This window comes from Ursus americanus, chromosome 19 (genome assembly GCF_024610735.1).
Source record: "Ursus americanus isolate L20-20 chromosome 19, mUrsAme1.1.p, whole genome shotgun sequence".
Lineage (NCBI taxonomy): Eukaryota > Metazoa > Chordata > Mammalia > Carnivora > Ursidae > Ursus > Ursus americanus.
Window position 1 is genome coordinate 13,458,368 of NC_142145.1, and position 21,069 is coordinate 13,479,436.

Here is a 21,069-nt window from a genome sequence, read left to right on the forward strand (position 1 = left end):
ATGTATTCTAGGGAGCTCTATAAATTTATTATGAATTTAAAAAACCATTCAAATCGTTGATGTCATTGTCTTTTCCAGAGAACTGAACTTGTAGGATGTGCAATTAGGGAACACCTAGCAAAAGGAGGCTGATAGGGAAGCCTACCGGGGAGGAGGGCAGTAGTTTTCATCCCAGAAAAATGTCACTGGCCTTGAGGCTTTCCTTGTAAAACTCACTTCATGTTTCTGCTTTCAACGTGAACAGCACAATCTCTAGTAGGCGTGTGTAGCTGACAGGTGGACGGGTGAGAACTATAAACTGTCTCAGACCACAAACTACAAAGGTATGGAAGGCAGGGGGGAGGGGAAGGGTAACAGCCTCCCAGCCTAAACCAAAGCTGGGATTCCACCCCCCCGTCAGAACCAACATCTGTGTTTACCAACCAACCTTCTGCTTTCCTACTACGGCAGAGAAAAGATCTCCTCTTGTCCCCTGGAACTAGGACACTAAACTAGGAACTGCTACATCCCCTGGGCTAGCAGCCCCCAAACCTTTAAATCCCCTTTACCAGATGTTTTAGGGGAGGTGAAAAGAACACACCCCTGAGCAGCAGATCTAGAGAGGATGTGCTCTCCTCCCCAGCCCATATATACCTACCAACTGCCCTGCCCCACCCCACAGGAGATGAGAGGGAGGGGACTCAAGGGGTCCTCAGCAGGAAGCGAGACCTGGGTTCAGAAGCCTGACAGCCCACGACACCTGCAGCAGAGCCCCAGCCTTCAGCTCCAGTGCGGAAACGTTCCTGGAACCATGCAGAAATGGACGCTTACAGACTTTAAAAAGGTTCTTTGACAGTGACTGATTGATAGGATGGGAAATAGGACAGAGGGGAGAAACACCGCATTAGGACTTGTGTCTAACGCCACCTGTTACCACAGGCACCTTCCCCAAACAAAACCACCCAAGACCACTCCTTCCATCAGGCAACCTCTCCATACGCTTGATGGCCTCTTTCTCAAGAAGTATCCTCCAAACACACATGACCCTGTTGTGGCTTCGAGGACCACCAGTGAATCACAGTGATTTGATACCCTCCTCTCCCAAAAAACAAATATACTGGAGGATAGTTAAGCTTCTTAACTATCCCAACTTAGATATTCCTAACAAGAAACATAAAAATTCCAATTCTTAGGTTGCAGATGGCTCAACTTCAGTGTCCAAAGTAAGTTAACTTTCTGACCCTAAGCAAGAGACTATCTCAACTGCATGTCTGACTCCTGCTCCTCAAATCATAAACTGGAGATCAACGCCAGACAACTACAAACTACTACTCAGGGAAGAAAACAGTTTGTAATTTAGGACTTCTTCCACCCTATCAAAGCACCATCTGCAGGTCTGCCCCAATTTACGCACCACCCCCATACAAAAAGCTTAATTTGGACTATAAATGGCCTAATTTTGGAAGAATAATTAATAAATACATCTACTGAGCATTCACCTATTGAAGATTCAATTCAAATCCACACTGATCCACACTTTTACCTAAAGAAGCCATTCCTTTTATTAGTTTCAAGACAGTTGTGCCTGTACTATAGAGCTGCAAAGATTGTTACGAAGTAGCTGAGAAGCAGAATTCATACAAGGCAAAAAAACGCTTCCTGATGTACTTTGTCTTAAAGCAATTTATCGTATTGGTATGTTTCAGAGCTGTATCTAAAAAGCTTAAGCATAAGAAATTTTGAGTAAGCTTTTATGATATATGCAACGCTGACAAAAAAAAAATTGAGACATGATGCCTAAGTCTTTGAGGAACTTAAAAGCTAGGAGGAAGGTCAATTTTATAAGTTAAGAATACGTCAAAGTTGTTGGGTTTTTTTTTTTTTAAATCAGGAAAAAATCATACAAGTACCAAAATTACAGCACAGAATACACATGCTGCTAGAATTCAGAGCAGCAAAGAATCTTACGAGAAGACAGCCACAGGGACAATTCCAGCAAACATCGTGCAGGAGGTGATGGCATAGGCTAGCTTTGAATGGAAGACTGGATGTGTGAAGAAAGTGGGAGACAGGGATTTTGAGTCCCAAGACCTGCTGGAGGCCAGGCTCCATCAGTCACTGCAAGGCATATGATCTGATTAAACACTGCTTTAGGAAGACATATCCAGCAGTGGTATCCAACAGGTAAGAGGTGGGAAGGCTGAAAGCAGCGGAATCCGTTAGGAATAAAGTCTCAGAAGAAAATGGTGACAGCAAGGATGAGGGGAAGAGAGGATTAAGGTTATCAAGCAAATCAGAGTGGATCAGAAGTATAATGGTACCACTGAGAGAACTGGATCAGCCTGGAAGATTTTTTTTTTTAATCAATGATTCATGCTTTTCATACACATTACACATAAAATGACAGTGGACATTGCAGAAAGACACACCACCAGCACACACACACACACACAAATTTTCAATTTCACTGCAACCCGCTGACAACCTACTCCTTTCCCTAGTCTGTCAAGGCTCTCTCTAACTCAATCCCTACCAGCTCTTTCAACTTTTGCATTTCTGTTCATCCACTGCAACCCAACTGTGCTATTCCCTCTTCCAACAATGGATCGATCAATGGATATATACATCTTACTCTTGTTTACTAAGCATTTCCATCTACATGATCGAGTTCATCGTCACACCAGTTTTATGTGAGAAATGGTGATGCTATCCCCCTACTTTTACTGAGCAGAATGGAACTTGTAAAGACCAAACAACTCACCAAAGCGACCTTTTTAAAACCTAAATCTGACTTCAAGTAAGTTATTTCTTGAATAAGCATGAAACACGTCTAATGAGCCAAGACATTTAGAAGGGAATTAAAGGCCAAAGGTTCCCTGGAGCATAGAAGGACAGAAGGGAAATGGCCTACCAAGTGCTCAGCAGCCCTGCCACCTGTAACATCAACGCACGATGAGGCACTTCCCTTCTGGAGTGACTGCTTACGTAGACTGCATGAAGGAGGCTTTGTGACAAAGCATTCTCTGTGAGTAAACGGAGTGCTGTTACACAGTCCTCCATGATGAAAGAGAGGCGATAAAAGAGAAGTTCAGTCTGCTTTGAGGGCAGTGCAGGCTTTTTTGCTTCTCTCTTAAAAAAAAAACCAAAAACATTAGCTTAATATTTCTCAAGGAAGGACAAAAATAAGCTTAAAAATCAGCCAATTTAGTAGCTTCTATTAAAAAAAGCATAAAATGTTCCTTTATTGTGCATGGATTACAGGCTGTGCTCTGAAGTAACAAAAAATTATGTAACCTAAGAAAACTGCAAAACAGCTTTAAGTTAAAGAATAGTTTCCTAACTAAATGCGAAAACTGGATAAAGATTTAAGTAGATTATGGTTGCACGGGAGTTAGTGATAATCCAAAAATCACAATATATATGTTCCCCATGCCTATGCCTGAACCCACTATAATTTGTGACCCAGAGAAATGCTTCCTTTGGGTTTATTTTATTTGTGGCATACCAGATCTTTACAATGTAAATATTAAAAATAAATGCCCCACGGTGCCTGGCTAGCTCAGTCTACTATGGGTCCAACTCTTGATTTTGGTTCAGGTCACGATCTCAGCTCAGGTCATGATCTCAGGGTCACGGGATCAAGCCCGGAGTTGGGCTCCACGCTCAGTGCAGAATCTGCCAGAGATTCTCTCCCTCTGTGCCCCGCTGCTTGAGCGTGCTCTCTCTTTCAAATGTTTTTTAAACATTAAAAATAACTGCCCCAAATAAATGTCTCAAACACTACCTTTCCAATTACCCATCCTTCCTGAACACCAATCAATTTAGAGGTATGGTAATAGAGAACCACATGGAGAATACAATATCATGTGGACTTTTAAGTGGGAAGAAAAAAAAAAAAGAAAGCCATTCCTGAATACAACTGATAGAACAATGTGGATTGGCTACATCTTAGTGGTGAGGAAAAATGCAGTGAGCGTCATTCTCAACAGAAAATTCGTACTCAAGACAGTATGTGAATTATTTTACATCGTATCTCATTATTCAATCACCACAACCTCAAAAGAAAGTTATTATCCCCATTTCGCAGATAAGATTGAGGCTCGGGGACTTAAATAGCCTGGCTAATGTCACAGAGTGAGTGGCAGAGCAGGAATGTAAGCCAAGTCTACTGCTAAACTGGCTGTCACTCTTCAAGGTCTTTGGTCGCCTCTACAGCATACTTCCTGTCCTCCCCCCAACCAAAATCACAAAAGGTAGTAAAAACAAAAGGTGTGTGTGTGTGTACATACGTGTGTCTGCATGCATATATATATATATATATATATCTCACACTAGTTAATGTGAGGAAAAGTAGTTTCTTCCTCTCCATTTCCACCACCCTCTCCTCCACTTGTGGTCTAAGTGAGACTTTCCCTGAGTTCTTGCCTGAGAAAAACACTACACAGAAAAATAGAAGTAACTGGAGGACACCAGTAGCTCCCATTTGCTACTAAAATAATCACTAACTCCAAAATTCTAAAAGCCTCTTCCCAATGGCCTTTATTAACTGAACTGCTCTTACACTTCGTTGTAGCCAAACTAACCTAAAATTTCCCGTAAAAGATACGGCTGGTTCCATCCCCCACTGGTGATTTGTGAGATGTTATTCCCATTCCTCTACCACCACCTTCCAAACAAGACTTAACTTTTACTTTTAATTGCTAACATTTATGAAAGATCATGTGCCAGACATTATTCCACAAGTACTCGTTCACTTGATCCTAACAATCTCACGTAAGCACTGTTATCACCCCCCCCCCCCGTAAGAGGGAGGAAAGCCGCCTCAGCGCCCACTGCTCCAGTGACACTATCCAGTTTACAATCTCCCAGTGGTGGCCAACAATTAAATAAAGTTATTTACTGTCTGGGAGTTTAGAGTCATTCTTTTTAAAAATCACTTTTAGAAAGCATCTTTTTAGTGCTTAGTGTAATAACAGGAATCCTGACCACTGACCTCTCCCCTTTCATCTTCAGTCAGTGTTCTCACTAGGATTAGCGTTGCCACGTACACATTCAAGTTATCTTAGAGTAGGAGCATTTATGTTAAAACTCTTTTTGAAGAGTTTTCTTCTCCAGGCCCCAACATTATCTGTACTATCAAAACAAGCTGAGATACTTACTCCGTCAAGTACCATATTAATTAACCTATGCTATGAAAAAGTAACAATTTTTTTAGTTATCTTCATTGATTTTTGTAAGGCCCATGGCCACTTAATTTTTTTTGAGTTCAGGTATGTTTCTTGTGAATTCAAATAACACTAAATACTATCTACCACACTAAATACTATCTTAAGTTTTCAGTTTCTGTTTTATTCAAACTATTTGCCAAGCAACTATGTTTTGAGGATACTGAAAACACAATCTCCAAAGAAACACCGCCACACAAACAATATTAACCACTAACCACTACTATGACAGTCTATGCATTTTATGCTTTTTGACGTTTGTGTTGCTAACTGGGGGTTAAATCCCCAAAATTAGAATATCCATTTTCATGAGCAGTTAGGAGAGTCTTTAAGCATGTAAAGATAGGAAGCTTGGCTGTCTTTCTCTTTTCAATGAAACGGCAACAAAACTAGCATCTTTTAAAATACTTATGCAGTTTTTGTCGCTGTTGCTAACAGGCCATTTGCGGTTTGGGTTCCTAATAAGGGACCCCCTTTAAAACCAATTTTTTTTTCCAGCTACCCCACACAGGCAGTCTGTAACTTTATTAACATAGCAAACCACATCAATCACACAAATTTCCCAGGACACTGTTAATGCATATTGTATGTTGAATCTTACATAAGTGACTGGCAGTCCACAGCAGACGAAGATAAACTTTATGCACAAGTCTCCTAAAGACAATATTTAAGTTGTAATCTAATGTAACATTTACTCTAAAATCACATAACACTATCCAAAGCACACAAAAAACCCCCGAGAAATATTACTTTTAAATGTAAAAATCTACTCGAATCTTCATTTTTCTAAAATGACCTAATAAGTATATTCTAGTGATAAGTTTGTGGACTCGTCCCCTCAACTATTAGCATCGTAACCGTGGTAGGTCACTAAACAGCTGCTGGGACTGGTCAACTTGAAAGCACACAATTAACAAAATTCATCTTAAAACACATGTTCTATCCGTAAACCTTATTAGCTTTTTACAGAAAACTTTAAAAGAAAAGCTGCTGCATATTACTGAATACGAGCCTTGGAAGAGCCAGAAACACTATTCGGGGCTAGTACACTTTTATTCTAAGGGAAAAGGATATTAGTTCCACTTTATGCGTTCAGTATGGATTAAAGTAGTGAGAAATAGAATGATTCCTAGCCGAAAGTTACACACATGTGTCTAAAAGGTGACTTCCGGGGCAATAAAAGGCTGCCACACGAGCTCCCCCCTGCCATTTTCAGAGTACACCACCCACGTGGTTCTCCGCTCAGCCCGGTGCCCGGGCCTAGCCGGCGGAGGCCTAAGGGAGCCCGGGGAAGGCGCGGCCCCGCCTCAGCCCGCCCTCCCAGGGGCGGGGCCGGCGCACCAGTCACGTGGGCAGCCGCAACCGCCATCTTGCAGGGAGGGGGAGAGCAGGAGCTCCGAGGGACGGGTCCCCAAAGGCGTCCGCCGGTCCGCGGCTGCGCGTGACCGGGGGGCTCTCCGACACGCCGCGGCGCCTCCACGCGAGAGACGTGCCAGACTCCGGCACCTCCCCGCTGACTCCGAGGTGGGCCCTGCCCCACTGGGAGCGTACTGGCGGCCTAAGGCCGAGAATCAGCTGGTCTGGACTGCAGCGAATCGAGATGCAAATCCATCCACCCCCATCAGCTGCCTTTGGAGTGACAGCTTGGGAGCAACAAGATCCGCTGAAATGTCTTCGAGGCCAGAACAAGCCACAGCTGAGGGCCTTGGAGTCCAGGCTAACAAGCAGAAAGTGCGGGGTCAGAACAATTTAAAGAGACGTGAATGACTTGTTACGGTAACCCTAAGCTACCCGAGAAAAAAGTTCATCACGCCACCAATGTCTAAAAATAGCCGTCAGCGTCACCTGTAGTACGTGTATCCCCTATGATTTATTCTCCCACTTCAGCTGATGGCCCCAGCACAGGGCACTGCCTGAGAAGTAACGATGTGCTTAAATTAATAGCAGGATGCCCAACCTCACTTTGCCCACTCCTCCCAACACTCACGGGTTGCCAGAAAAGGCCACACACTGCAGTCAAGATAAAAATCTCGTTACTCTAGTTCGTACCCATCTCTCCCTTTTCTCTAGTCGCCTTCCGACACTCTCATTACAAGCAAAATTTAATGGGGGGAAAAAAAGACTCCTAGCAATTAAAATCAGAAATCGGTTACCCTTGTTGGAATGATATGAGTGGAATGATAAATTTCATATACCTGCAATCTAAGATCATCTTTATAATCTATAAAAAAATTTTAAAAATAAGAGACAAGTATTGCTCCCGATTTCAGGCTTTCTTCTCCATATATGTGCCTTATAGGACTTTTTGGAATTATTTCAGTGAACAGGCTAAGAATGGAAAAGGGCTTTAACCAACAGTATACACAGCTGCATATTAGTAGTAAATAAACACGGGAAGACAAAATTTGAAGCTCACCAAAAAATTACTGGATACTTACTACACTGGAGTCTGAAAAAATATGTCCTAAAATGTGAGTCACTTCACAGAAGACTCCTTTGAAAAAGGAGGGGCTCCGCCTAGATTATCGCTAAATCCCTTCCAGCCCCCAAATTCCTTGATTCAATGGGTATTGAGTCCACACAGCTGTTAAAGAAATACAATGCCCAGTTTTGGTTCCAGAGTATTGAATGACAGCAGATACATAAGTTGAATTAACTTTCAAGAGAGGAAGGAGAAAAAAAATCCCCCTATCCAATATATCATCCCCGAGATCACCTACGCTGAAAAGCATGGCAACCAAATTACTACCTTTTAAATGACGGTAAACCACGAATATAAACTTATTGTACCTAGTTTTTACTCTAACTGAAACCTCCTCTCCTCTCCTCCATTGAATTATTACCATCAAGGACTTTATATCGGGCCTAGATTATTATTAAATTGCTTTCATGGCTCTATAAAATTTCACCTTCTTTAATGTCTGAGACAAGTGACTCATCTGGATTCTTGTCTATTACATTTTGGTGTTTAACAAGTTTTAGAAAACAACATTTATGCCTACATTAAAGGCCCAACAAACACCCCCGGACTCAAATCTGTAGGCAAGACTCAAGTCCGATAGAAAATAAGTTATGCCAGAGGTAAAAGGCGTAAGGAGCCCGCTCCAGGAGACGCTTCTTCCCCCAGACAACCCGCGCTACTGCTCATCTAGTTTGAGTCAATTCGCAGCTCTGCACATCAGGTTTTTTCTGGGAACACCAAGTTTGCAGCCAAGAGCCCAAAGCCCTACGACCCCTTTTAATAAAACTCAGGCATACTGAGCAAAAAGAGCCCCTTTGTGCTGAAGACGAGGGCGCCTAGAGCGCACCTTTAGAACACCTCAGCGAGGGAATAAGGCAGAGCTTTACAACCACAACCAGAGCGCCAGATGGCGAGAAAGAGGAGGCGCTGCCCGGGGCTAGACGGAGGCTAACACAGTCACCTCTAGCGCTTCGCCTTTCCCACCACCTAGAGCGAGAGATGCTCCAAGCCAAAAATGTCCTGAGACCCTTCCTCCGAGAGGGGGACCAGGCTGAGAGCTCCATGTTTTCTGTGGCAACTCCGGCACGGAAGAGACTTCTAGAGCATTCTGTTATGGCGGGTGCCTGAGTGTGCATGGGGGGGGGGGGCGGTGTGAGGGTGGGAGAGTGGAACTGAACCGCCCAGCAGAACGAAAATTAGTATTACGGGGATGGGAGCCGTGGGGTGGGGATTCCGAGCCACCTGCGCGGGGCTGAGGCTCGGCCAAGAGGCGTCCGAAAGCCAGGCCAGGGAGGCCGCCGGGGCGGTGACCGCAAGGCGGGTGCTGGGAGGCTCGCGCGCCTTACCTGGGCCCGGGGACTGGCAAAGTTGCACGGCTCCACCTCCACCTCCGCGTCCTCCGGGCCCCCACGGAGCGCAGTGCGGAGCCTCTCCAGGTGCTCCCTCAGGGTGACCCGCTGGTGGAAGGAGAACGCCGGGTGCAGCGAAGCCATGGTGAAGAGCAACAGCAGTTCCTCCTGGGCCCTGAAGCCCAGCCCGCCGCCGGGCCGGGGCTCGGCGCCGCTGCCTTCCGGGCCGGAACCGTCCTTCTCCGCGTCCTCCTCGCCTTCGCCGTCCTCCCCGCGCTCGCCGGGCTCGTCCTCCGCACCTCCCCGCGAACCCTCACCCCGAACCGCGCGCAGGCTCTTAAGCACCGAGTCCACCTGGGGCAGGAGGCGGTGCAGGCGGCCGGCGGCCTCACGGTTCTCCGAGCCCAGCAGTGCCAGGTAGACGATGAGGCGCGAGCGCACGCCCGGCTCTCGGAAATCGGCCAGCGGCCCCGGGTCCGAGAGGCCGTTGGCCTTGGCCTCTGAGTCGCGCAGGTAGTGGTAGTCCTTGCGCGCCAGGTCCTCCAGGCACGAGCCGAGGAAGCGCAGCTCCAGCGGGTTGCACAGGTCCAGCAGCCCGCACATGAACTCCAGGCGCTGCGCCGAGCCCAGCACCAGCCCAAACCACTCGTACACTCGTTCCTGCTCGCGCAGCGCCGCCGCGGGCCCGCCGCCGCCGCCCGGCATGCCCGCCCCCGCCGCTGCTCCGCCAGCAACAGGCGGCCCTAGCCCCCGGGGCGGCGGCGGAGGCGGAGGCGGCGGTGGCGGTGGCGGTGGCGGCGGGGGGCCCCGCGGCGGGCCCGCGGGCGGCGGGGGGGGGCGGCAGTCTCGGCGGCGGCGCGGCGGCGCCTTTGCGCCCGGCCGCGCGTCTGCCTCGGGCTCCTCCGCCTCGGGCGGCGGCTCCACGGGGTGCGTCGGTTTCAGCGGCAGCTTCATCCTCAGCATCCTCGGCTAAGGCGGCGCGGACATGCGAGCGGGGGCGGGCAGGCGGGCGGGGCCGGGAGGGGGGGCGGGGGCCGAGGCGGCGGCGCGGCCGTCAAGAGCGGGGCCCCTCCATGCCGCCAGGGGAGGGCCAGGGCCGGGGCCGGGGGCGGGTCTCGGCCGGCGAGGGGGGCGGTGGCCGGCCGGCGGGGTCGCTGGCGTCGTCTTCCCGGGCCGGAGGCGGGGCGTGCCCGCGGCGGCTCCTCCCCCTGGGCTCCGCGCCGGCTCTGGGAACCCAAGTGCGGGTGGGAGCAAGCAAGCGAGTGTGTTCTCCTTCCTCCTCCCTCTCTCCCGTCGTCCGCACTGGGCTGGGGCGGCGGCGCCTGAGCGGTTCCCTCGCGAGCCGGTGTGGACCCAGCGGCTGGGAGAGGAGGAGGAGCGCCCGGGCCAGGCGGAGACGCTTGCGGGCTCCGCGCAGGCATTTCAGCCAATCAGCGGCCAGAGTCGACGGTTGCGTAGTTCTCCCCGCCCCCAGGGTCCGCCTCTCAGTGAAGCCACGCCCAACTGCTGCCCGACCGCCTCCCTCTCTTGGAGGCTTCCGCGCGGTCCTAATATCAGGTCTTTGCCAGTTTAAGGTAGGACGCGGGTGGGCCGGTGGGGCGGCGGCTAGGTGCACCCGAACGCTACGAGGAGCGTGCGAGACCCACGTGAGAGGATTGAGGGGGGAATTTCACGTTTTCTCAGGGCCCTAGGCCGACTTTTGACTACTGACTCCCCTGCTCTGTCTCCTCGCGTGGGCCGCCGCCCCACCACGGTTAGCGCCGCCCCATTTCCTCCACGGCAGCACTGAACGTGTCCCGGGAGCTGAGGTTCCTTTGAAGTGAGCGCGCTGACCTCAAGACGAGCTCTTTCAGTCCTCCGCAGCCCGGCCGACTTTCGGGGAGTCAGCAGAGGCATAATTCCCACCACAACTTCACAAGGATCGGTTGTGTTGGCTCTCTGAGTTGCGAATCGGGGAGCTGACTCGGGAGGCAGGGTTGTGGCTGTGGTTGGGGAGCCGGAGGTGGGGACGCGCGGCCCCGGGGGCGCAGGGGCCACCCGACCCGAGGGAGTTCCGCGGCCTCTGGGCCGAGGGGGGGGACGCGCTAATGTGGACGTCCCTGGCCTAACGGTTGCCTCTGATCTGTAACGCTCTTTGGAAATTTTTTCCACGACAGTTTAGCAGACTGAGTCCCCCTCAGCCCCCCCCCCCCAGCCTCCATCTTTTGGGCATCATTTTATTTGCTAAATAACGTTTCTGTGCCTAACGCTAACATGTTGGATCCTTGTGCCGGTGTAAATTCCCTTTGATTCGAGGAACTTAATAAGCCAACACCTTGACAGGCTTTCAACATTTTTTTTTTTTTTTAGTTTTGTTACATTTTTAAGGTTTGAGGACCTTCAAAGTGTCTCACATTGTAGTTTTTTTTTTTAACATAGCCCCAATTTTTAATACCCATCTGGATCTTCCGAGGGTTAATTTTTAAAAGGTGGGTTTGCTTTTAAATTCTTAATGTTTTAAGTCTTACTCCAGCTATATGGTAGGAGTATGTAAAAAATAAGAATGACACTGTAACTCTGAAATGTTGGGACATCTGTGGGAGAGCATATGCTGAGCCCTTTATTTCACAACTTTATACCCTAAGAAGCTAATTTATAATTGAGTAAAAGGCTGAACTGAAGGCTGAATCAGTTTCAGCAGTAAAACAGGGAGAGGGAATTATTTTCAACACATTTGAGATTGGCAAAGTATATGAAAGCCATTCTTCCATGTAATTTACCATTTCCTTGTATTCTTTGGGTGTAATGTAGAAATCACCACAATCAGGAGAAAACTTTGTAAAGACTTTTATTAACAATCCTTGCTCTCTTTTGCTGTCCTCTTCATCTTCCCAGGAATTTTCTACCCTATCTCATCTACCTCCCACATTTCTAAAGCTTAGGCTGAAATACTTTAGGCAACCAATAATTATATTACTCTAGCTAGATACAGGTTCCTATTGAGTCACCTGTCTAGATCCAGGTATCTCACGTAGTAAGATAATATAGTTAGGAGGTGATATTTACATGTGACCCAGGCAAAAGATCTTTACATTTTCCTTGGCAACAAGAAGCCATTTGGTAGGAGCTCTCAGGGATACTTGACCCATAAATTTTATATTAGAATTCAGATTTGTAAAATAAAATGATGACTTTTGTCCTTCTATCTTTGGCCAATATTAGAAAATTCAGTGATCAAAGCTTTTGCATATATGGGACATAGATACAATAATTCAGTGATTCTGGTTGTCTTCCTTCAGCTGGACAATTTGCTATTTATCCCCCAGTGCATTGTTTCAGAGCCCTCTCTCCATACTGCAACTCATTAGACCAAGTTTCAGCTTTTTTTCCACCCTTTATAAGGGAGAGAGAGAGCACGTTCATTGGGGAAAAGGGAGGTACTACTGCAGTGCTGTTCTGGGAGTGGCCCAGATGGAAATCCCAGGATGAGGTGTAGGTATGTTTAGTTGGGAAAAACTACCCAGATGATTCTAATAAGATGCCCTAGGAAGGTATTCCTCCCACCAGGCCTACCTATTGAGAACACCTGCTCTAGATTCTCTGGTGTTTTACATATTCCCTGGATAATTATTCAGATGGGCCAGATATTGGTACTGTGGCAATGGTGGGTGCGTTTGTATCTAAGTTGTTCACAGACAGATATATACCATAAAAGATGTCTTTAAGGATGCAAAGTGCTCTTGTCTCTTGTCTCTAGATGATATTTAAGGCATATTCAATATACTATTTAATGCTTATTCAGTATGTCTTATTTGCATCTTTAGCTATGAAAGATGATATTATTGATATTACTGTCCAAATATTTATATGTAACCAGAAGACTGGTTTCAGTTAAGATTCTACTTTGGATTAAGACACTAGCCAGTGACTGAGGATTGAGGCAACTTTGGAACCCTTCCTTTGGCAGTCGGGTTACTGTAAGGAATTTCAGTAAAAACACAGTTAATTGGATGGTTCAGAGCAGACTAATAATGATACCAACTCTATAAGAAGGATGACCAGATACAGCTACCTCTAACTCAGATGAAGCACCTAATCTGATCCATACCAAGAATGTGTTCTTTCAGTCTTTATGAAGGTTATTTGCTCCCCTCCCATGACACCTCTGTTTCTTCCATTAGAAAATAAATGTCTTAAGGTATTTTGTACTCAATTTTATATCTTGATATCCAGAACACCGTAGATATTAATAAGTGCTGAATAAACAAATGAATAATGCCCTAAGAACCAAAAGTAACTGCCAACTACTCCTGGGGTCACCTGAATCTTTGTTCATATCTAGAAGGGAAAAGAAAACACCTGTGTCCCAGTATTGCCAGACCAGTCCTGAGATTCATTCTGAATGAATTGGCTTAGGTTACATGCCCATTACTGATTATTCACTGGAGCCGCAGAAGGGAGTCAGTTTCCTCAGAACCATGTAGGTCCCCCCTCAAAAAATCCAGGACTGTTGGAAAGAATCGAGGGAACCATGGATGCTGGGGAAGCAACTAATGTGTGTCCAATGCCATTGTTCTTACAGTCTGTACTTTTGATCACTTAAATTGTCGTGGATTTAAGGTACCTCAAAAATAAATTTTTGTTTAGTTAGATCATGCATTTAAGGACTATTAAATATTGTCATTAAAGATTAAAGTTAAAAAGCTGGTCTTAAGTTCCTGCAAACAACACAGATAAATTAATCATTGATATATAAATTAAGGAAAAAATTAAGTATATAAAATTTAAAAAGGTAAGTTTTGATAAGGCTTACAGAAGCATACTATAAGACATATTTGACATAGAAATCCATCGGTATTGATGCAATGACAGTATTGGTAAGCTGGGAATCCATGCCCAACACTGGTGTATGGCACCTTTTCTGGGAGACCAGTGTTTGGTTAAATTCAGAGCCTCCCTGGAGTTGTGGTTTCATTTGTCAGAGAGATTCTTAGATGGACCAGATGGTCCAAGTTCTCCCACTTGTACATTGAAACATGGAGAAACCCTGGAATCCACCAATCTTTGAAGCCTGTCCATAAATAAACTTGATTCTAAAGTGTGTTGATCTGGTAAATCCTCAGGCTACTGGCTCGTGTTAGAAATTCAGGAACTAGGGGCAGATAGTGAGAGAGCACGAGCAGAGAGGTGAGGTCAGTTGAGCGTCTGACTTGGTTTCGGATCAGGTCCTGATCTCAGGGTTGTGAGATCGAGCCGAGTTGGGCTCCACTTGGAGTCTGCTTGGGATTCTCTCTCCCTCTGCTTCTGCCCCTCCCCACCTCTCTCTCTCTTTCTCTCTCAAATACATAAAGCTTAAAAAAAAAAAATTCAGGAATGTGATGACATTATGTATTTGCCTGGTTCTATGGGACATATGCAAATAGATGTTGCACCCAGCTGTTCAGAAAGGTAAAGCCTATCTCCCCGAAAAGACAACACTGCTTCCTAGGAACCCACGGAGAGGTAGAGTAGAAGTGTCAGAAGTTTAACTTGCTAGATAGAAAAATAATCACAAAGGGCTTATATCATTTGAGAGATGCCCTTTGCCAACCGATAGATCTTCATCAGTAACCTAATCAGGATAGCCCAGATTTCTTGCCAATTGATTCAGAAATCCTGAACTACTGGGATATGTCAAAAGGAAAGCCAAGCCAATAAACTCTGTAAAATTGGCACATGAAGGGGCTCCTAGTTGGCAAATCTAGCAGAATTTCAGTATCAAAAAGAATAACATGGTACCCAGTGACTAAAAAAAGAATCCAACTCCATAGGGATTCTCAGAGAAAAGGGTGGAGGAGAGCTCTTCTTTACAGAAGAATGTTAGCTAAAAAATTTAGAAGTGAAGAATGATGAGGAAACTATCATTTTGCAACCACCATGTGTAATAACCAATTTAGGCATTTTCACCACTGGGTACAAAGTTGTTGGGAAGCAGGACATTCACGTGTTCTCGACACCTCAATTAAAAGGCTTCAGAAAGGTACTTTTTCATGGATAAATCTGATGGACACCACCTTAACCATGTGGTCACAATAAGCATTACCAATAAGGGGACAATCTATACCGTATTCTTCCTCATGTCGTGGATGCCATTGAAAGAACATACTATTTGTAGTATTCTTGCCAAAATGTTTACACTGAATCTTATCATGGTGAAATAAGACAAATCTAGATCGTGGGACATTATACAAGACAACTGGCCTGAATCTTTAAAAATATCAATGTCATGAGAGCAAACACAGGAGGGGAACTACATTGTCCTCAGTAAAGAAAACTAAAGAGGCATGATGACCAAATGACCAAAGAGGCATGCCAAAGCATGATGACCAAACTCATGATCTGTGATTGGATCCTGGGCTTAAAAAAAACAACTAAACAAACAAAAAAACTCTAGGGGCACCTGGGTGGTGCAGTTGGTTAGCATCAGATTCTTGGTTTCAGCTCAGTTGGTGATCTCAGGGTCATGAGATCGAGCCTTGCATGGAGCTCCTCACTGAGATTCTGTGTCCCTCTCCATTCGCCCCTCCTGCTTGTGCTCTCTAAAATAAATAAATCTTAAACACACACACACACACACACACACACACACACAACCTCTAAAAGACATTTTGGGGATCATTACGTAAGTTTGAATAGGAGCTTTTAAAAAAAATATTTTTATGGGGGGGAGGGGCAAAGGGTGGGAGAGAGAGAATCTCAAGTAGACTCCACACTGAGCATGGGCCCAGATGCAGGGCTCCATGCAGGGCTCAATCCCAGGACTCCGGAGATCACTGCCTGAGCCGAAATCAAGAGTTAGATGCTTAACCAACTAAGCCACCCAGGGGCCCCTTGAATAGGGACTCCTTATTAGACATGGTTACGTTATAATGCTAACTTTCTTGGGTGACATAATGATCTTGTGGTTTTATAGAAAAATGTCCTTGTTTTCAGTTGGAAATTGCTGAAGCACTGAAGGTTTAAATGTCAGGTATCTACAACTTATTTTTTATTTAAAAATTATAGAGAAATAAAGCAAATGTGGCAAAACACTGACAATAAGCAAATCTAGGTGAAGGGTATATGGGTGAACGTTGAAGCATTTCCCCTTTCTGTAGGCATGATTTTCTTTTCAAAATAAAGTGAGAAAAGTGGAGATTACAACTACAGATCTACAGCATGAGCAAAAGGCTAAAAAATATATATTAGATTTATGAATGTAGTTTAACACATTTAGAATTGTTTATCTGGTTTCATAAATGGGACAAAATGTTAATCAAAGTCCTCTTTAAAACTATATATAAAATAGAATAGTAACGTTTGTGAAAGGAACAGGGAAGCCTAATGGAGAACTGGTTTTCTGGATTTGTTACCTTGATATATTGACCTTCCAAAAAAAGAGCGAAGCTGGCTAGGATCAACTTGTAATGGCCTGCAGAATCAGAAGGTGTCCCAAGAGTCAATTTGCCAGTGTGTTCTGAAGCAAACCTGGGATCCAGCCAAATGCAAGCAAGGTCATCCTCAGGTAGAAACATTTCTAAAGAAGGGTGCAAAATAATCTGCTGGAACCAAACTAGAGAAATCACGGTGAAGTACCAGGAGGCTGGTACTTCATGGTTCCATGCGGAGCACGTTATAATTAAATTACCTTCATTTTTTCATATAATTAAATTACCTTCATTTTTTAATCTGCTTTCCCTCAAAGGCGATGTAAGGAGATTGCTTGTAATCTAACTAGGGAAAATGGAGAGTCAGTGCGTTTGTTCAGGTTAACGCGGGACTTCCCAGTGTAAACCATTGCATCTGATGGATACGGCTTTGCCGCCACTGGAACGACAGACTTTGGTGGGTGGAGACTTAGTTCTTTGGGCTTTTCCCTCTGTCTCTAACGCTCTAAGACCATGCAGTTTTCATCCTGGGATTCTGATTCAGAACCCAACAACCTTTTGATTAGCGATTCAGTTTCCCATTGACTTAATGCTGGGAAACAGGATACCCTAGAGAATGGAGATACATAATCCACTCCCAAGGAAGGGGCATTTCACACTGAAATAAATACATTGACATTCTGCTTACTGGTCCCTTGTAGGTTTAGTTAGAGGGGATCACTCCCCCTGAATCTTGTCAATTCTGAGTAAACAAGATCACTTTCTTGGATCCTGGCTTATCTATGCTACCTTGAGCAGCCTGCTATTCTTGTTTGAGATAATTTTAACTTCTACACATTTAGGTCCAAATAATACCATTTAAAGGATACAATTTTTCTCTTGGAAAAAAAAACTATTTGAAAGAATTTCTTAAAACTATAATATTTTTAAAATGTTACTTAGCAGCTTTAGAGGACGGGTTACAAATCTTTATGTGACAAGGAAAACACATACTAAATACTAAAAACTCTTACTTAAATCCTGTAAACAACTGATGCTGTGTAAGATTTAATTAATTTTTTTAAAATTACATTTAAATTATATATATAATGTATATATAAATGAGTGGTGATTTTTTTAAGTTCATTAAAAAACTATTCAATTAAAAACCACCAATTTGTGATGTAGAAAAGTATTTGTTTTATTTTTCACTTTTTCAACTGATTTTGATGGAACTATGTGGATACAAGTTAAGCAAATACAGCCTAAATTAAACAATCCTCTTGCCACATTTATCCTGGAACACATCTACACATCAGAACACTAGTGTTGTAGATGGACTATAGTTAAAATATTTAAAAAATAATATATTTATTTTGCTTTTAAACATCAAATCAAAATTTATTTTTCCGGCATTCAATATTTATACTTAAAATGTTCCATCAACATTTACAACTTTAAGGTTTTAAAGGTTTTTTCTTCATAATTCCTAAATATTTTGCTATTAAAAAAGGCATGAGAGGGGTACCTGGGTGGCTCAGCCTGTTAAGCCTCAGAATTCTGATTTCTGCTCAGGTTATGATCTTAGGGTCCTGAGATCAAAACCCCCTGCCCTTCAAGCTCTGGCCTGGGTGTGGAGTCTGCTTAAGATTCTCTGCACCCCCTTGGGCCCCCCTTGGCTCACCCACATTCACTTTCTCCCTCAAAAAAAAAAAAAAAAGGCATGAGAACAGTTTTTTATTGTTGTTGTTGTTGTTTTTAAGATTTTATTTATTTATTTATTTGAGAGAGAGAGGGAGAGGCCAAGAGCAGGAGCAGGGCAGAGGGAGAGGGACAAGCGACTCCCCCTCGAGCAGGGAGCTGGGCTCGATCCCTGGACCCTGGAATCATGACCTGAGCCGAAGGCAGACACTTCACCTACGGAGCCATCCAGGCGCCCTGAGAATAGTTTTATTTCACAGAAATGTAAGCTAAGTTCTGACCTGAAGATTTTATCTCCATAGATGTACTGTTTTTCAGACTGAACTGTGCTGGTGTAAGATTGGCAAATTCGTGGCATAGGTCGTCGTTGCTGCTGAAATTTGGATGACGTAGGGAACCGTTTCAATTCTATCAGAAGGCTTTGGCTGCCGACGCCAGAAGGGGTGGAAACGATAGATCAACTTTGACTAAATTGTCGTTTCCTGACTTCTAACCTCTGAGGAGCCTTGCGCTTCAACTGGTGACTCAAGCATACAGCCCCAGGAGGAGAGGACCGCCTGGGGCTCAATCAGACCCCTCCGGGGTCTCAGCGCCCCTCCCGCTCTCCACCCACACCTGGCCCTCGGGCTGCAAGGGCTCACAAGCATTAGATGTCCAATGGCCTGGAGGGAAGCCGTGCCGTGGATTCATCTGAGCTTCTGCTCCCCGTGGGGACAGCTCTGGCAACGGCTGCAGCACAGCTCACCTCCCTGCACAACTTGCCTGTGAACTTACGCGGGGACCGTAAGAGCGGGTGTCACGTAGCGGCCCAGACTCAAACGCAGAGCTGCTCCAGTCCGCAGAGTTGCCGTGATTCTCAAAAGCTCCACATAATCCTCGTGGGCCCGTGTAGTCCCCATTCTAGTGACCTGAAGCAGTCAGAGCAAAGAAATAACAGGAGAAAAGAATCATTTCCCCACGGCAAAGCGGAAGTCTTTCTAAACAGAGCAACAGCGGCAGTAATAAAGACAATTGAGTATTGAGTTGTGTGCTGTTGAACTAACCACTTTACACATAGTTTCTATTAAACTTCATCACACTCTTCAGATAAATGCCATTTTATAGATGAAGGAACTGGGACCCAGAGGGTAAGCCATTTTCCAAGGTTTCATGCTAGAAAGTGGCTGACGCATGATTCAAACCCTTGTTGGCCACCCAAAACTATATTTTCATCCACTGTGACATCTACAGAATGTGAAATACTTCCAATTCAAGGAGTGAAGGAATTTAAAATAACATTTACCACTTGTTTCCTCACTATAAAAGCCACAGATGTTCACTATTAAAAATCTGATTAATAAAAATTTTTTATTAATATTAAGAATTTTAAATTAGCCACCATTTCACTGCCTACAGGTAGCTACTATACATTTCATTTTCAATATTTTCCTGGGATTGTATGTGTGTGAGTATGCATGCATATATGTGTGTGTATTTGCGCAAAGTATATACATATTATAAACTGTAATTTCAGTGGTGCTACATTTTTAAGACTAGACTGTAGATTTCCTAATTTGGGGGTTGTTCATTCCTAGTATATAGAAATATAATTGATTTTTGTATGTTGATCTTGTATTCCACACCTTGCTGACTTATTCGTTTTAGGTGTGTGTGTGTGTGCTTTAAGATTTCCTGTATATAGGATCGTGAGTCTGTGAATAAAGACAAGTTTCACTTTTTCCTTTCTGACTAGTGCTTTCTTAAATTCTCTGTTTACACTGGCTAGAATTTCTAGTGTAATGTTGAGGAGGTAAGAGTGAAAATCCTTATCTTATTCTCAATCTTAGTGGGGAAAAAATTAAATCTTTCACTATTTATGATGTTAGCAGTACATTTTTCGTAAGTGCCCTTTATTAGGTTGTGGAAGTTCCTTTCTATTCCTACTATGCTGAGGGTTTTTATCATAAATAGGTATTGAATTTTGTCATATGCTTTTTCTGGGTCTTGTGAGGTGATCATGTTGTTTTTGTACTTTATTATATGATGTATTATATTAAATGATATTTAGATATTGAACCAACCTTGCATTCCTGGGATAAATTCCACTTGGTCTTAATGTATCATTTTTGTTTTATGTGCTGATTTCAGCTGTCTCTAGTGGTTGCCTCTCATCACCTACACTGCTGGAATAGAACTAACTTGCTGTGGAGCTGGGGGAAGGCATTTTAGCCCCAGGCTAAAATGCCACAGACTTCCACTGACCTTACTGAAGTTTAAAATTCTTCTCAATTTGTTGTACGACTTGGGTCAATTTACAGAGTACCGAAATGGCTGTTTTTGATAGTTTTATCCAATTTTATCAGTGCTTTTTGGGAAAAGGATTTGGCACACTTTTCCCTCAGTCATTCTGGCAATCCTGCCCCTGCCTTCATCCACCTCCCCCCACCCTGCCCCGATGGATTCTAAAAGAATGCGTTATACATCCCTAATTTTTCCCAGTCTACTTTAGTTAATGTTTCCACTTCATGCAAAATGCAGAAAGCTTGTGAGGTATAGGTTCATTGACTGGTGTTAGGTTTATATATAAGTTCATTTACCTCGTAATACATAGGTTCATTTACCATTCCTAAGGAGCATATGTAAACACTCACCCCATCTCCTGCGGTTTACACTATCTGCAAACAATTTTCAGGGTTTAGATGGAATAATCATGAAGCCACTTTTCATTTAGAAAACATGAAAGCTTTTAATGAAGAAAGAAAATTATAACAAAAACTCTTTATATATGCTATGCATCTGTGAATAGCCCAAGCTTTTTCTTAAGTTTAAAATTCTTGAAAGGGGCAAGCAAGCCTTTGTATTTTAGGGACCAGTGCCTAGAATAATGGGTGTAATTCTTTCACTGTATAAAAGGTACAGAGGGTTATTTGGGGCAAAGGTATTATGTGCAGAGTGAGTGATCTGTGTATACTGGTAACACCTTTGCCCCCATGCAATCACACAGACCTGAA

At 44.4% G+C, this 21,069-nt stretch overlaps 1 protein-coding gene and 1 long non-coding RNA gene across 6 annotated transcripts in view; one reads left to right on the forward strand and one right to left on the reverse strand.

Annotated features, from left to right (window-relative positions):
* Positions 1 to 10,080, reverse strand: part of ZCCHC2 (zinc finger CCHC-type containing 2) — a 63,230-nt gene extending 53,150 nt beyond the window's left edge. For all 5 annotated transcript variants that reach the window (XM_087869763.1, XM_087869761.1, XM_087869760.1 and 2 more), the window contains exon 1: positions 9,012 to 10,080. In XM_087869763.1, the coding sequence (XP_087725889.1) occupies positions 9,012 to 9,977 (966 nt within the window). In that variant the 5' untranslated portion in view covers positions 9,978 to 10,080. The remainder of the gene's footprint in view (positions 1 to 9,011) is intronic.
* Positions 10,081 to 10,382: 302 nt separating this feature from the next.
* Positions 10,383 to 20,134, forward strand: LOC148108458 (uncharacterized). The gene is made up of 2 exons (XR_015727582.1): positions 10,383 to 10,588; positions 18,382 to 20,134. It is a non-coding gene; the product is annotated as an uncharacterized LOC148108458 (long non-coding RNA).
* The last annotated feature ends 935 nt before the right edge of the window (positions 20,135 to 21,069 follow it).